We start from the raw sequence: 16,846 nt of genomic DNA, 5'->3' as shown, positions 1-16,846 counted from the left end.
AAGAAGCTTCTGTCAGACACTTTCCAGCCACACTTCCCCAAGCCTGGAGTGTTGCCTGGGGTTGTCGTGGCCCAAGTGCAGGACCCAGCACTTGGCCTTGTTGAAGCTCAGACCATTAACATCAGCCCAACGATCTAATCTATCCAAGTCTCTCTGTAGAGCCTCCCTATCCTCATGCAGATCAACACTCCCACCTAGCTTGGCGTCATCTGCAAACTTACTGATGATACACTCTGTGTCCTTATCGAGATCATCAATAAAGATGTTAAACAAACAGTCTCAACACTGAGCCCTGAGAAACACCACCTGTGACTGGCCCCAGCTGGATTTGACTCCATTGACCACCATGTATAAGATAACTTTACTTACATACCAATTAAGATGAGCACAGAGAACAAAAAACAAACCAGTTTTCTTCAAGATAGCCCCCACATGCTAAACCATGACTAAAGATACTGAGTACTAACTAAAATTTATTTTAACAAAGTTTCACATGCTCAGTGACCACCAGAAGTATACTTGCCTTAAGCAATTCAAGACCTGCTCTGATTGCCTGGTCAGTAGGTACACCCTCATCTTCATCATCAGCTGTTCCATCTATAGATTTGTTTACTTGCTTGATAAGGGCACTGAAGAAAACAAAACATGGCCTTGTATTTACTGCAATTCCAACACTTAAGACTGCTTTCACAGGTTTAAAATACAGTCTTATAAAAGGACATTTTTTAAAACAGAAAACATGAGCTTATTATAAAAAGAAATATAAGTTAACTACATACATAATCTGGATGTCCTCATTTCCTATCAAAGCTTATGAAGACAAATACAAAAATGTTTGTTCATCATGTATTAAAAACTATATACAAATTACTCTGGAAGAATGAAAAAAATAAGAAAACAATTTGAGTATTGCAAGCAGCAAATTAAGAATTATGGTCAGGTTACTAGCTGCTATGGATTCTTAATAACCCACAGAAAATAACCTGTTTACAGTGTTCAGTCTATAACCAAGAGAAAAAAACAAAACTATTAAGCAGCTAAACGAAAAATTTAAAAGACCTGTCTCCTGCATATTTCACCTTGACAGTAGTGCTTGGTTTATTATTTTTCTTACACTGTATCCTACAAAAGGAAATTGTGATGATCTGTCCTACTAGTGAGTTGTGTAGCTACCCTCCCTACCAGGAACTGAATGATATTCAGAATATTTCTTCACAGCATCCTGTAAATTATATTTATAGGCCAAATAAAAAACTTCACCACCAAAAAATCCCAAAACCCACAACTGTTAGCAAACCACGGGAGAGACATCCTAGTCAGATGTCCCAGATTTACAATTTTTTTTTCTTCCCCTAATTGGACAAAAATGACATTTCATTAAAAAAAACAAACCTCTGAGTCTCAAAAACGAAGCAGAAGTTTAGTAAAATTTTACAAAGATGGAAGAAAACCAATTCTGTGGCAAACTTGAAAGTATGTCCTTTTTATATACTTTTTTTTTTGCTTGTATAATTTATGGCAGCTAGTCAGTAGGCAAACTGTGAAATAAATATTACTACTTAGTGCCATATGTAAATATTACTCTAAATATGCATTTTATGTTGTTTCTGTGAATGTGAAAAAGTGTATTTTCAAATTTCAAGTAAAAATCCAGCTACCCATTGTACTTGATCCAAGATCAGAAAGTTTAAGTGAAATCTCAATGGTTCCTTTACTTTGCATATGTGACAGGCAGAAACTGAAAGGTACTTAATAGTCAATTACTATAGCTGGAATTATTAGCTAAGAATTTACCAGTATTTAGAATGAGTTGTCTCTAATAAGGTACCATATACTTTAAACACAGCTGATAAATAACCATTTCAGTAATTGCTTTTTTTCTCCCATAACTTCAAGTCTTACTCTTTCTTAAAGTCTTGATGCTTCAACCACATGTCACTATGAACTAATATTCTGTGTGGAAAGCTTCAAGGAACAGCCATGAACAGAACTTTCTCTTAAAATAAGTCTGCCACCATCCAGCAGCAACAGATCCATTTTTACCAAGATATTATCCTGGCTGTGCTGAATAACAAGTCAACTTTTTCCATGCCTACATTGTGAACAAAGACACAAAAACCCTTAAGCAAAGGGAAACACAAGAAAACACTGCCAGTCACTGGGCCTTGAACTGCACCTGCTCAATCCATTACTGTTTGTGCTTAAATGCAAAGTAAGAATCCCCAGCTTCAAACCCTGTGATTTATGGCCAACACCACAGACACACACACACAAATACCTGATGGATTCAGTATCAATGTGCACAGGAGCAATTCTCTCAAGAAGAAACTTTATCATTTCCAGGAAAGGATTTGTTGGTTGTTTTGGATTGCCCAACTTCTTTGTTATTTCCCTCTGCAATATAAGTTTCAATTAAATTTATAATCAATTCAGTTCCAAAAGCATTCACAGATTTTAAGAGCGATTCTTACCACACATCCTTCAGCCTGTTTACAAGAACATGTTGGGCTAACAAGCATTTCTAACTGACTTCTTATTTTTTCATCATCTTCTAGAACTTGTGTGAATTTTTTCATGAAATCTTGAGCTTTCCCTGGATCAGGAAGATTTCCTTTGAATAAGCAAAAGAAATCACAATTTTAATAAGTTTCAGCATTGTAAATTTAAAATGTTCGAAACATCACATCATGAAAGTTTCTACTGTGTTCAAGTTAAACAGGAATGGTTAAAAAAAACCCAACAAAAACTAAACTACAAAACACCTTAGAATGTGCATACATATCTATAAGGACACCAATTCCCCTAGCTATTTGCTTTCCTTGCCTTTCACACTCAGTTTTCAGCAAGTCTAGTTGTTCTTGTTAGTAACCTCAAGAGCTGAAGTTGACCTCCAAATGCAGAGCTTACGCCCCACAGAAAAATATTCTCTGTATATAGATCACCTGATGACAAGTGTGAAAACCAAAAAGGGTATTTTTGCTAAGTTATCCCTTCAGTGAATATAAGGTTTGCAACAGCTTGCAACATTCTAAAAAAAGCTTTTAAAATGCATTTCCTAAACTACATATTAATTTTACATTTACAGTTTATAATAAAGCAAGATAATTTATTGGCAAAGTATTGGTATGGTGTATAAGATGTTTCCTGGTTTTGGTACCCTAGGGGCTAAGCAAAGTTGGCACAGAAAATGGTACAGGATTACAGGATAGTTAGCTCAAAACTAATTCTACCAAGGGTTTTTTGCTGGATTGATTTTTTTTTTTTTCTTAATGTGACACAAAACTAAAAGAATTAAAAAAATTACAAACTGATCAACTTTTATATTATTACAAAAAAATAATTTGGAACATCATTTGGAACATGACAAATCAAGTGGGAAAATTAACTTTTTCCTTCACATTTTTTTAACAATGTACATAGCCTTAAGTATATATCTTTCTTTTGCAGTAACAGTTGGCATTTTTTTAAATAGCGTTGATTTTAAAACAAAATTTGAGAACTGTAAAGCCATTTTTTCTTTGTATTGGTTTTAATGCAATTGGCATGCTGGACCAGAAGGAAAAAGAAATGTTGCTTTGGGGTTGGTGATTTTTTCTTAGCTGATCATTCATGTTACATGTAAGTTCTTCAGCTTCCAAAGTGCCTTCTCTGCTACTAAAATTCCAACTCTTCTGCATTCTCGTAAGAGCATTTACAACGCAAACACAAAGACAAGTAAGTTAGTAGATAGTTTAGTAGGTTAGCTAGTGTCAGTTAATATACATTTTATAATAAATGCTAAAACAGAGTAACATTCTGGATCATCTAGATTTCGAATTAGTCCACAACAGATGCAACCACAATGTCATGTGATAAGCTTCATGACTGAAAACTTTTTACAGTAAGGAAGTAATTCTGCTTACAGTTGTCTTAATCCTTTAAAGCATTTTATTGCATCATGTTTATCATCATTTGTTATAAACTTTATCTGTTACAACACTTTTTATAAGCTTATCTCAAATTATTCCTAAAGCAAGAAAGCACTATATTTCAATTGTAATTTTTAGACAGTGTAAATAGTTTAACTTACTTGTTATAACCATCACTTTTGAAAATATAGCTTTACTGCTGGCATCTGTCTGCAAGTCACAAAAGAAAAACAGATTTAGTAAAAATTTCATATTATATATTTTTGCTTGAATACTCAATGAGCAACGTTCCATAATGCACCACCAACCAGTCGGCACCCATTATTTTGCTCACACACTGATGTGTTAGAAATCAGAACCACCAGTGTGAAGTTAATGCTAGATAGTTACAGGAAGCAAAAGACAGATCCGTGCTACAGTATCACTCTGCCTCACATATATTTATGTATATTCTTTTTATTACTTTTCAATCTACTATTAACTTATGAACAGCATAAATGGTTTATTTCTGTAACTGTTTTCCATCTGAAGCCTCTTTGTTTTTAAATATAAAATTAACAGCAAGCATTAAATTCACTTCATCTTCTTGCTCAGATACTGATTCCAAGTAGTCTCCACATTAGTTCCCACCTTAATGTAAAGAAAGGGGCAAGTCGATAATAAGACAATTGCTACCCCTCTTCAGCAGGAAGGGCAGACAATAATGGTGTAATTGTGAAAGTAACCGGGGACTATAACAACCAGAAAAAAAGAGAAAGCATAACTGCATTTCAGGATATCTGTGAAGCTTAGATTTCAGCAAAACTGTGACTGATACACAGTTATTCAACAGCACTTTACAAGCAAAACGAGTTGCACAAACCAAACTTTTAATCTCAATCGTTTTCCTTTTGTTAGTAATTCAGCTTGTAAAGAATTTCAAATTCCAGGTGTCAAGTCCACCTTAAGAGTTAGGTCTGACACTGAATAAATGGAAGAGGAAAAAATACAAGAAATTTCACAGCCAGGTAAAACTACAGAGCAAGTACCTTTAATTTATTACAAAAATGGTCTCATAAAGAAGTGATTTTTCTACAACATATCACCTACTACTGAAGGCAGACAACCTTGTTTCCAAGACACCTTCCCCTCTCTTTTAGCTGTAATCCACAGTATTTTACAAACTAGGAAGTTTTATGGAATTACACTGAAGTTTGAAATACTAAGGAATTATCAGTAAAAATTACAAGAGGAATCCTTAACTGTACAGCAAAGGTAACACCCTCATCATCTTCAGAAAAGTGCTCTACAGTAAATGAAAGAAGAAAAAAAAAATGTAATAAATGCTGTTAAACAACTCCAAAATCTTTGTTAGTAAAATTAAAACTGAAATCTGAATTAAATCTTGCAGCAATGTTGGCAAAAGCATACAGACCTATCAGGTTTTAAACCATAAAGAAAGCTGCCAGTTGACTTCTGACAGATGAACATCAGTGACAGAACTTCCTAAGTCTGCAAAACCTCATAAATGCATACGAACAGTATTAATTTTGGGCTACAAGTATCAAATTATAGCTTGTGCAAAAAGATTTAAACAGGAACACAACCATACTCTGTGAGCTTTCACTGAAAAGTATTTAAATTTAAAAAGAACAGGGTTGAGCCACAACCATTGCAAGAACTGTCTTTTATAGAACTCCCTTTATAAAAGACAAAAGTGATGGCAGAAAAGCCTAAAAGTTACAAACACGAAAACAATACCACATCAACTCAAATAGTAGGCTCACCTTAGAAGAAAAAAAAAAACTCTTCTTACCAAATTATTTAACATGAGGCAAATTAACACAGTGGGCCTTTTCATCAGATCCGTATCAGGAAAGAGCCATGAAGAGGTAAGCTTGCAAGATATTAACATTTTCTTATAAAAGTTTTAGAACTATTATAGAGCAGACAGGAAAACTTCAAAACAGTCAAAGTCTCCTTCAGGGACTTCTAATTTCTTTGCATTTATTGATGAAATCTGCCTATAGATCTCAAAGTTGAAATAAGCCCTATCAGCTTTGGAGATAATAAAATTACCATTTATTACAATAACCTTGGCTAACACATGAAATTGTCCGTTTCCAGGACGAGTATCCTTCAACTTTTCAGAATAAATTTCTGTTCTGCAGTCAAATAGGTACTATGAAAAAAAAAGATGATTTAGAGTTCTAACATATTTGCACAGTTTTTTGTTATAAAAAAGGCAAATTAATTAGTAGGTTTGAGAATAGTGGCAACCTTGGAAAGGTTGGAGCATAACAAAAATATAGCACGAGACTAAGAAAGACAAACCCCTCTATCTTTTCACATGGGCACTTGGCACATAATTCTAGCCATCAAGTATTTCTGCAGAACTTTCTGTCACTTTTTAGGTTTAGATGAATGCTATCATTTTGGGGGCTTTTTGCTGTTGCAGCTGAACAGACACATTCAGAAAGGAAAGGAAAAAACAGAAATCAAATCTGGTTTACAGGATTCAAATAATAATCTCAACAGATACAGAATCTGCATATTAACACCACTTGCAACTCAGAAGAAAAATACTAAAACTGTACTGAGGAGTTTCTTTGTTTCTGACTGGTCTGGTCTTCTAATATTGGCTAAGCCTTCAAGAACTGGCTTCAGGTCACATTAAAACAAACTTTAAGTTGAGCAAAATACTAATCTTTCAGCCAAACATGAAATAACCTGAGTCAGAAGCATTCTTTTAACTCCTAGTAGTAAAAGTTCACTGAATGATAACAGATTTAAGAAGATAAAGTAACATTTATTTTTAGAAGATCTACTGTGGCACTTTATCCACATTATCTTGTATTCATGATATGGAAGCATCAGGACAGCTGCACACCTGCAGCAAATGAAGCATGTAATGTAAATACAGACAAACCAGCATTCACCCACTTCTATGCATATGAACAGGCAAGTTTATGTATTTTATGCAACTGCATACCATTTCTGCAGGAGAAAACGAGTTCTGATTTATGCTTTTGCTTTTCAAGAAAGTAACTAATCTCAAAGGCAGGTTTCATGTCCATTCTGTCTCGGAGTAGGAGAAACGATCATAAAATAAAATGGAAAGTTTCATAACACATTTTCAGTCTCCTCAATAATGCTTACACTGGGGAGAGACTGCAGAGAAAAAAAGAAGAATGCCTAAAGGAGCTTCACTAAACAGCAAAAAGTTTTTCTAAGATAAGCCAAAGAGTGGAAAGTTCAAAGATATATCACAGAATAACGTAGGTTGGAAGCAAAAACTGTACATCACCCAGCTGAACTGTCTTCTCAAAGCAGGGCCACCTTAGGTCAGGTTTTGCTCCAGGCCCCATCTAGTTGCATGTTAAATATTTACAAGGATGAAGATTTCACAACCTCTCTTGGCTACCTTATCCCATATTTGTTTATTCTTACTGCAATTTTGTTTTTTCTTGCTACAGGTTTTTTTCTCACTACCCAAAGTTTAGTTGTGACAACTTCTTAACACTGCTTCTTGGCTTATCCCTCTTCATCTCTGGGAGCACTCACAATGTCACAGGGACACCATCTACAGCAGAAGAAATCAATAATTAAGCTGTAACGATTAGGTGGAGAAATTAAGACTGAGGTGGAAAAGCATGTGTGGTAACATCAAGTCATTTTCTAAAAGGTTCAATTTTGTTTCCTGAAAGAAAACAAAGTTTCTAGAGCTCTGAATGGCTAATGGATATTTGTCTCATGATTATTACTGCCTTGTACTGTATGTCTCTTCAGTTTACGATCATGAAAACTAACTTCTATTTTAAAACAGAATTATTTCTTTATATAAATATCCGTTGGGGGGGGGGGGAAATCCCAAAACAACAACCAAAATATAAACATAACAAATCATACAAGGAGTACCACAGAAATAGAAGTTGAGGTAAAAACAGCTAAGCATCTGCATCGGGCACAAAGGGCAGGGTTTGGGGTAGCAAAAGGCTGCCATGGTGACCTCTGCAGGAGGTCAGAGACTGTCCTGTGCCTGCCAGAGCCATTTCCAGTGAGCTCCACAACCAACAAACCAACCCACCACCCACCAAAACTTCAGTCAGTTAGAGGAGCCTATAGTGCCTCTGATAAAACCTCTTTAAGATGGTAGACATTGGAGGAAGTACAACTCTAAAGAGATTGTGGATGAACAACTCATGCTGGAGCAGTGAGTAAGAAACGAGAAGCAGCAAAAGGAACAGAACCACTATGGTCAGACCCCTCCCTACCCCCATCCTCTGCTGTCGTCATCTCACCAAAGGGACTGAGCACAGCATGAGGCAAGGGGCCCGGTGACTGTGAACCAGGTCTGAAGGGGAACCAAAGCTGTTTCCCTAAGTGGCTGTTCACTTCTATTTCTCAGTACCAGAATCAATAATTAAAAGCTTGTTAAATGACAAACTAAATGACATTAAATCCTCTGACTCAAAACAGTTTTGTTGCCCACAACATCTCTGACTATCACAATCCCCTTAAATTCTCCCATTGAGACCATTACGCAATAGATGATTCAAGTGCAGAGAATTAGCACTTCACGGCTAAAGACAGGATGAAAGCCACGTGGACAACTGCAAATATTTCAACAGCACACATTGTTTTGAATGCTATGGTTATGCTGGCATTTATCAAAGCCTACATGTTTTAATTCCGTATCATATTTTATATTCTACAATTGAGAAAAAATTTAATCACATCTCCCTGAGAACAAAAGAAAAAGGTGAAATTTCACTTTAAATTGAAATGCAGGAAATAAAGAAACTAACTCAGGTTTGAAATTCCTAAGTGCATTTAAACTAAGTAAAATAATATAAAACAGTACATAAAAAATATTTAAATGCCATAAATGAAATGCAATGAAGTATTGTTGTACTAGCAATTAATGCACTGGAAATTTAATGCAACATATGGCGTATTTTAAATGCCCTAATCAAAATTATTAATTTTACTGCAATAATGACTGAAACAGTAAGATATTTTTATTCGAAAAGTCTCTCTCTGACTGGAAGACAGTAACATTTCCAGGCAGATACATTAGATAATATAACCATACAGTTACTCCCTCTTCCAGTTTCAGGTAATTCCAGCAAATGGATAATTAATTCATAAACCATAATTAAATTTACTATGGCATATGATTACATACATATACAGAAAATAAAGGTTACACACGTATTTGACTATGAGCATGGCAACACTTTCTACTGTATATTATATATGTTAAAAAAGCACCAGATTAAACTTCTGGCATTGAAGTCAAGTTCTAATCACATTCCATATTATATGCAGAATTTAATCTTATTATTTGCCTCCCACCAAACACGAGTATACACATACACACAATTAAATCTATATTTTACTTTGACATATCCTAAATGTTCCATTAATTATTTTTTTTTTCCTTCTGAGCAAATTTGTAAACAAATAATTCAATTGTAGTCTGACATCTCCAACACAACATTTAAAAAGTTTCCAAGATGGAAGAGAAAGAAGTAACTTGTATGGATAAAAATGTCCTGATAATACCTTAACTTATTTTAAGTACTTTTTCTTAATTACTTGATTCAACAGTCAAAATAATATGCTTTTTCCTCCCACCTCTTAAAAGAGTCGTAACAATCTTAGCAAGATGTAACTCAAACACTGGGAGCAATATTTTACTATCAAATGACTGGTAAAATATTTTTTAAATTTCTATAATACATATATACACATTTCTTACTGCAAGGGCAGTCTAATGGAGTATCAGTTAATTTTCGCAATATTTTCTGTCATTAAAAGTAAGCTTGAGATAGTCAAACTTAAGGAACTGAAAAACAGCAGGATAATGACAAATTGAACTCACTTTGGGTTGTTTGATTAGGTCAACTAAATCCTTTACTTGATGCCGGAGCAGATTTTGACACTTCCACATTTCATTCAATGCTCTAAAATAAATTAATAGATAGTTAGATAAAAGAGTTGCCAAAAATCATCTGTCAAATAACACAACTGTCCAATAAGTCTTTAGACTCTTTTCCACTTCAAACTCAGCAATGTGCTTATCATCCCAAGCTTCATTGCTGTGTGAGCAAAGACTGAATGTTTCCAAACAGCATGATAGGGAAAGTTTAACAGGTCATTTTAGAATGGAACAAAGTGAGATTTTGAAAGAAGTTTCAGATGCTTAACTACACTGTCTTTAAAAGATGTAGGAAGTAACTAATGTCTGCCCCATAAAGAACTCATTTGTACAAGCCTGAAATCGTTCCTCTAAAAACATTCCAAGAAGCAGACTAAAGCAGATATTTAAGATTTTTATCATCAAAACAATGCTTTTCTTGCACACAGAAAGCAGCTACTAGATGAATAAACTGTGAAAAGTGGACATGATTAGAGACTTGTAAGAGATCCATAAGATACTTGACAAAATTCAAAATTAGCACATTTTCCAGGAGAAAGTCACAGTTTCATCTAAAAAAAATGAAAAATCTTTCAGAATCCACAAGTAAAGTCACAGTTCGATATAACTAACTAAACATACCATGTCTTTAAAAGTAGTACTGCTACATATGAAAACTGCAGAATTCCAAGGTTTTGTTGCCTCAAATAACAAGTGCCTGAAGGAATAAATTCTACATTTTTTTTTAGCCTATACTAAACATTACTAGAACAGTAACTTAATTTTTAATATACTAGTCCTAATTTTACTGTATTACTCTGTAGCATTTGGAGTCTTAGGGGTTTTTGAAACCATTATTTCATTAACAAAGCTTTTTCTAGTCTCCTTCATGTGAAAAAACCCCTATTAATTGATTTTCAAGTGCCTGAGTACTACTAAATGAAAAACAAAGTAAAACTAAATAATTTCAATCAAACTGTGAACATTGACATTATTAGTCCAATCCACGTGCATGCACCCATTTTAAGCTGGAGAAGGCATGTAGGATAAGTAAAATGCATGCTGAAGATGGAAAAACAAATAATTCCTTCCCACTCTTAAACCATGCTAGCTGCTAACACAGGTATATTAAGTGAGAAGCTGTCAGATAAGATCTAGAGCTAGTCAATGCTACTATCTATGCTACCTCTTTTCAGACATAAAAGGACCCACATGCACTTAAGCTTATTTCCAGATGTTTGACACCTGTTTTAGCTGTTTGTGGTGAAAAGGTACCACACCTTGTCAGAAAACACCCTATTAGTAGGCTGTTGGTTTTGTTTCAAAATCTCACTTCAAAAACAGATACCAAGAATTGATCCACCGTTTTCTGGTAAGTCATAAACTACTGCACAATTTACAGCTAATTTAATTTAAAATAATATTCATATTAAAAAATATTTTTCAAGAAGTCAAAAATAACACGTACTTCACAGCATTTGAATCCAGCGTTGCATAAAGGTAATACAAACATTTCATTCGTTCGTTTGTTTCCAAGTTGTGAGGGACCATATACTGGGCAAAGATACGTTCAACAAGTAGTCTGAAAGACAGGATTAAGGAACTTGAAAGTAAGAAAGCAAGTCTTAAGTTGCAGGACAAAGCTTTCATTCACATCTATTACATTACAGAAAAACTAACCTTCTGTAGAGTGAGATGCCTTAACTGTTGTCACTACATGTACTAGACTTATAATAAAAGTATACAGGAACAACAAGCAAATCTAAAGCAAGATTACTAAAGCAATCTTTCAGAATTTTAACAGAAAAATTAGCAAGCTACTGATAACTATTTTCCATTATTTACCTGAAGTCCTGGCTAACTGGGGAGGTCCCAGTGGACTGGAGGGTAGCAAATGTAGCACCCATCTATAAGAAAGGCAGAAAGGAGGATCCAGGAAACTATAGACCTGTCAGTCTGACCTCGGTACCAGGGAAGGTCATGGAGCAGATCATCTTGAGTGTTATTAGAAGACATATAGAGGATAACCAGGGGATCAGGCCCAGTCAGCATGGGTTCATGAAAGACAGGTCCTGCCTTACGAACCTGATCTCCTTTTATAACCTGATGACCCGACTATTGGACAAGGGAAAGGCTGTGGATATTGTCTATCTGGACCTCCAAAAAGCATTTCACACAGTTCCCCATAGAACTCTCATAAAAACTGGCTGCTCGTGGCCTGGATGAGCATATGATCTGTTGGATCAAGCACTGGCTGGTCAGACACTGGAATAGGCTGCCCAGGGAGGTGGTTGAGTCACCATCCCTGGATGTGTTTAAGGGTCATTTGCATGTGGTGTTGGTGAACATGGTTTAGGGGAGAACTTTGTAGAGTAGGGATGATGGTTGGACTCGGTGATCCCAAGGGTCTTTTCCAACCTGAGTAGTTTTAGGATTCTATGACTCTATGATATAAACAAAAATTCATTTTACTGAAGCAGTGGTAAAGTACAACCAAAAATCTCAAAATTTTCCAACCTATCTCACCATTTAGAAGCAGTTGGTTTTGTTGTGGGTTTTTTTAAGGCCAAAAAAAGCAGCAGAAAGCAACAGAGGACAACATTTAGCTGCAATTGTATAAGATTACACACTGGATGAAAACATACAGCATTATCAAGTCTTCTGCTTCTTGTCAGAACTTAAGACACAAAGGAAAAATAAATCTGCGTGGTAGGTTACCACACTTACCCACAGAATCACCTAGCTTTCCCAATTGACTTACCGGTCATCAATACTGTTTTGATAATATATATGCAGAAGTTTATCTTTGATCCATGATATCTGTTTTGCAGCTTCTTTTCCTGCTTCTGATTGCAATGAATATTTCTTGTATATCTGTGCAAGTCCCATCATAGCTTCCTTCCTCACTCTCCACTTGAGAAAAAGAAATAGTACCCAGTTTAGCATTTCAAAACTGAAAAGACTCAATAATTCCTCGGTACGTGTTTCCTGTTCTACACCAAAATAAAATTATGTAATTTACAAAAAAGTTAAATTGGGTTCTAAGTGCAACACTTTCTTGTTAGGACATATACTAGACCATATCTATTATGTTAAACCTTTCAACATAAGTAGCTGATATGCAACTATTGAATTCAAAACCGTTACACATTTAAGCCATCACCCTTTCTCATAGTCTATACTGAATATCTGCAATTGTATTAGAAGTGTAACAGGGGAAAGCATGGAATCAAATAAAGAAGTCAGTTGATAATGTTTATTTTAAAAGTTTGCCACCAACAGCAACTTTTACCATTCTTTACCATAAGCAGCAAACTTCATAGATTTTGCATATAATGAAACATAGCTAAGCTCAACTTCAAGACAATTCAAATTTGAAAGCTATCACACTGATTTGCAGTCTTCCAATTTGCAGTCTTCTTCTTCATTAAAGCAGGTAAACTAGCTACCTCTGATGGTAAGACATTTTATATCAGTAATCTACAATACATTTTGAAACCACCTTGCAGAATTTCTTCTGAAAAATGTTAGAATGTTTTACAAGGGTCTCATCTCACTTAACAATTAATTTTACTAGAATAAGACAACTGCAACAATATTGTTATGCTTTAGCCTTTTTTAAAAAAAAATATTATTTTCTTAAATAAAAACACAACACAATGAAAAATGTGGCATTCTAGTCAGGGGCAAAATATTACTTTTACATTACTTTTTTACATTAGACAGACTGCTCTGACATTTTTTGGATTATATTGATTTTAATTTGTAATTTTAAAATTAGTACAGCATTTTTAGAAGTGTTGCTTTCTAAAAAGCTGAACTCTAGCCTAGAATTATAATGTATAGTCATCATTAGTACAAATTATGTCTTACCCTCTTATCCAGTGTTCGCTCTCTGACAAAATTAAGCAGGTGATCATTGACAAGCAAAAGATCTTTTTTAGCAGCAGTAACTATGGATACTATAACATCGTGTCTTATGGCCTCTTCAGGATCATGTGACCTTACTTTAAGATACTCTGAGGAAAAAATAGAGTAAATATTTAATTGTAGGTATGCAACTTCAGCTACTTTTCTTTCGCTAGACAGTACACAACTGACAGAAGCAGAAAAGATAATTTTTCTGCTGTTCTGAGCATCAATAGTAAAAAATAAACAGTAGTTTTCTCTATAATTAACTGGAATGTGAGTAAAACTTCATATTTGCTTAAAATATCTAATATTTATATTTGTGGCATTAAGGAAATAAGTTATGGGCTTACAATTTCTTTTTATTCTTTCATATTTATGTTATGCCTACATTAGTAACCACTACAGTAAAACAGAATTGGACCTGTAGATTAGAACGGACACAGTGCTTAACAACCACACTATATACATTTTCAAGTCTTACTTTGGGCTAGAGGCTACTCTCTCCCAGCAGAATCCATCCCCTTTAGCTACTGGAGCACATTAATTGCACTCCTGACCACAACTTCTATATTATCCACACAGAATTCTTATGCTCCAGGAACACTTGACAGTGTGACCATGTAAAATATAATAAGCAGAAACAAATCAAGAGACATACTTCAAAAGCATGCTCTTTGACCAAGAGCTCTTTGCTTATTTAGACACATGCTGGTCTCTTCACCCTAAAACATTTTCTGGATTATTTTGACTACTTATTTGGTAGCATCAATAATCTCACACAATCAACATTTTAAGATCTCTGCTTGTAAGTGTCAAACATGTTTGCTACCTATTGTCATTTTAGAAGCTGATAAATAAAATAGCAAAGTTAATGTATCTGTTTAGAAGTATGTATTTTAGATGAGCTTAGAAGCACAAACGGGTAGGGAAACATACACAAAAGCTATTCAGGTCACTGTATGCAGCAGTGAAACACGGGGAACATTAGGAAACATTGAAAACTCAATTTACTCTGAACGGAATAACCAGAGGTTACTGTTCTCTTTATTATTGATCAATGAAAGTCCCAGATGAAATATTGGCCCTTCACATTTCTGGTAGTCAGCACAAGTGTCAAAAGAGAACATCAAGAAATAAAGCTTTGCGCTTATGGAGATTATGAAATCTGAAATCCAAATAAGTTTCTTAACAACAATTTTGCTCCACAGGAATATATAATAAACTTGAACAAATGAAGAACAATGCCATAGCACAAAACAATTCTGGTCTCAAAACACCAGAAAGTCAGAAATTTTACAACAGTTGGACTTCAACAAGCGCTGTGGGGAGAGGAGGGGCAACCAAAATTACATTTCCCAGAGGATACCATTAGAGGGGGCACAAAGTCTTTCTGCAATGTAATAAGAAAAAAAAAATCATTGAAAAGACAATTGTGTTAATCAAAGAGGAAACATCTTTACTGTTGTATTAAGGAGGACAGATCCACAAACTTTTTATTTTTAAAGCTGGCTGAGCAACACCAATAACTATGGGATGACTCTGGCCTGTTTGTGTTTGTGTCTTACTTGACAAAACACTCAGCAAGCAGGAAAGTAGTCCCATGTGCTTAACAGACCTCATTAAATTCCCTTGTTAGAGCAAATGGATGAAGACATCAACTCCAAATAAATTACAAGAAGTAGGAGTTTAGTGATGAGGGGGAGCTACAGTCTCCATACACACTTTGAAGGGGGAAAATTCCCAAGCTAATCCATTCTCTTTAATTACACTTTCTTCATTAAGACATGGGGAGCAACAAATACTAAATGCTTCTGTCTATGCCAGTTGCCTTCTTCCTACAGAGGTCTTGAGTTACAGGCAGCGTTTGATCTGACGGAGAAGGAACCACTGGCTGTGGTCACAGTCATGAGAACTGTATTCATGGTTTTAGGCAGCAGCTGCATAACATTTACATATTGCACCTTTGTGGAACTGAAGTCCCCGCCCGGCACCCTAATTAATATATGCCATGACCATTCGTATAGTCAGGCTGTCTTTGCCTGATCCCATGGTGCTTAATTTCAACAGCAGTTGCAAGTACAACTACTGTAAGAGAGGGGGAGTGTAAGAGGGAGAGGCATTCTTTAGGTACAATCCCCTCAGGCTGAGAAGCAGCGCTGAAGGCAGGGACTCTGTGACTTAGAAACCCAACCTCAATTATATCCTCCACAACATCTGACAGTGTTACTTAGGATTACAACTAACCTTACTCATTTTTCTAGGAGACTTAAAATTGTATTTTAGTGTTATGATAAATCTGGTACCTGTTAAGTCTTTAGCTAGGTCAGGATGGTTCATAAGGCAGTGACTTGCAAATTTCACACATTCAAGACGAATAGGTACATGGATATCATTAAACCTATTTAGAAACAAGACAATGCATTACAACAACAAAAACGTTACTTCTACCCAAGCCATTAGTTTATTTCTACACAATCTCTAATACCTCTGAATATATTTTTATGCCTAGAACGCCTTTGATTTCACCATATTAAGTTGAAAAATTAAATGCATTTTCAAGATATCCTCAAAATACTTTGTTTTAACAAAATTAAAAATGATATTTTGGAACATATCAGGTGTTGAAATGCTTATTTATCAAATAAAGAGGTTTTAAGGAATAGCTTTTAGTAAAAAACATTTACCTTCTAAAAATCAAGAGATTTTAAGAATGGTTCATTTAATAACACAGCTATTACAAGTTAGCTTAAATCCTTGAAAAAAGTAAATACATGTATGTGATTCACGACTAGTTGAAAACAGTCATTATGAACAACAGATTACATGTAATCACGTTGCTTCACATTAGAATACAATGAACCATTTTCCTTTGGGTCCAAATAGATCTAGTATTTTTTTATGACATGCAATGCTTTAAATAGCTTTATATTTTCAAGCAAAATTAAGTTTCCTGTACTTTTTAAAGTCGCGTTTCTTGAGGGCTCTGGTTTTGACATGACTGAATGCTAAATTAAACTACTGCATCTGTATAATTTACAGAATTTCTCTTCAATTAAAAAAATATTTTCATCCTGACTAGTCTCCAGCTATGTTTTCTGTCCACTGGCTGAACATCTTAAAAACA

The 16,846-nt window shown here is 34.9% G+C and overlaps 1 protein-coding gene across 6 annotated transcripts in view; it reads right to left on the bottom strand.

The window, feature by feature from the left end:
* Positions 1–16,846, bottom strand: part of PDS5B (PDS5 cohesin associated factor B) — a 118,688-nt gene that overhangs the window by 45,383 nt on the left and 56,459 nt on the right. For all 6 annotated transcript variants that reach the window (XM_051619396.1, XM_051619379.1, XM_051619404.1 and 3 more), the window contains exons 10-18: positions 16,026–16,120; positions 13,684–13,829; positions 12,572–12,723; positions 11,279–11,392; positions 9,775–9,856; positions 4,070–4,118; positions 2,472–2,611; positions 2,279–2,394; positions 524–629 (exon numbers count right to left, since the gene is read on the bottom strand). In XM_051619396.1, coding sequence (XP_051475356.1) covers positions 524–629; positions 2,279–2,394; positions 2,472–2,611; positions 4,070–4,118; positions 9,775–9,856; positions 11,279–11,392; positions 12,572–12,723; positions 13,684–13,829; positions 16,026–16,120 — 1,000 coding nt within the window. The remainder of the gene's footprint in view (positions 1–523; positions 630–2,278; positions 2,395–2,471; positions 2,612–4,069; positions 4,119–9,774; positions 9,857–11,278; positions 11,393–12,571; positions 12,724–13,683; positions 13,830–16,025; positions 16,121–16,846) is intronic.

This window comes from Apus apus, chromosome 1 (genome assembly GCF_020740795.1).
Source record: "Apus apus isolate bApuApu2 chromosome 1, bApuApu2.pri.cur, whole genome shotgun sequence".
NCBI classification, from domain to species: Eukaryota; Metazoa; Chordata; class Aves; order Apodiformes; family Apodidae; genus Apus; species Apus apus.
This window is presented reverse-complemented; position numbering and strand designations above follow the sequence as displayed.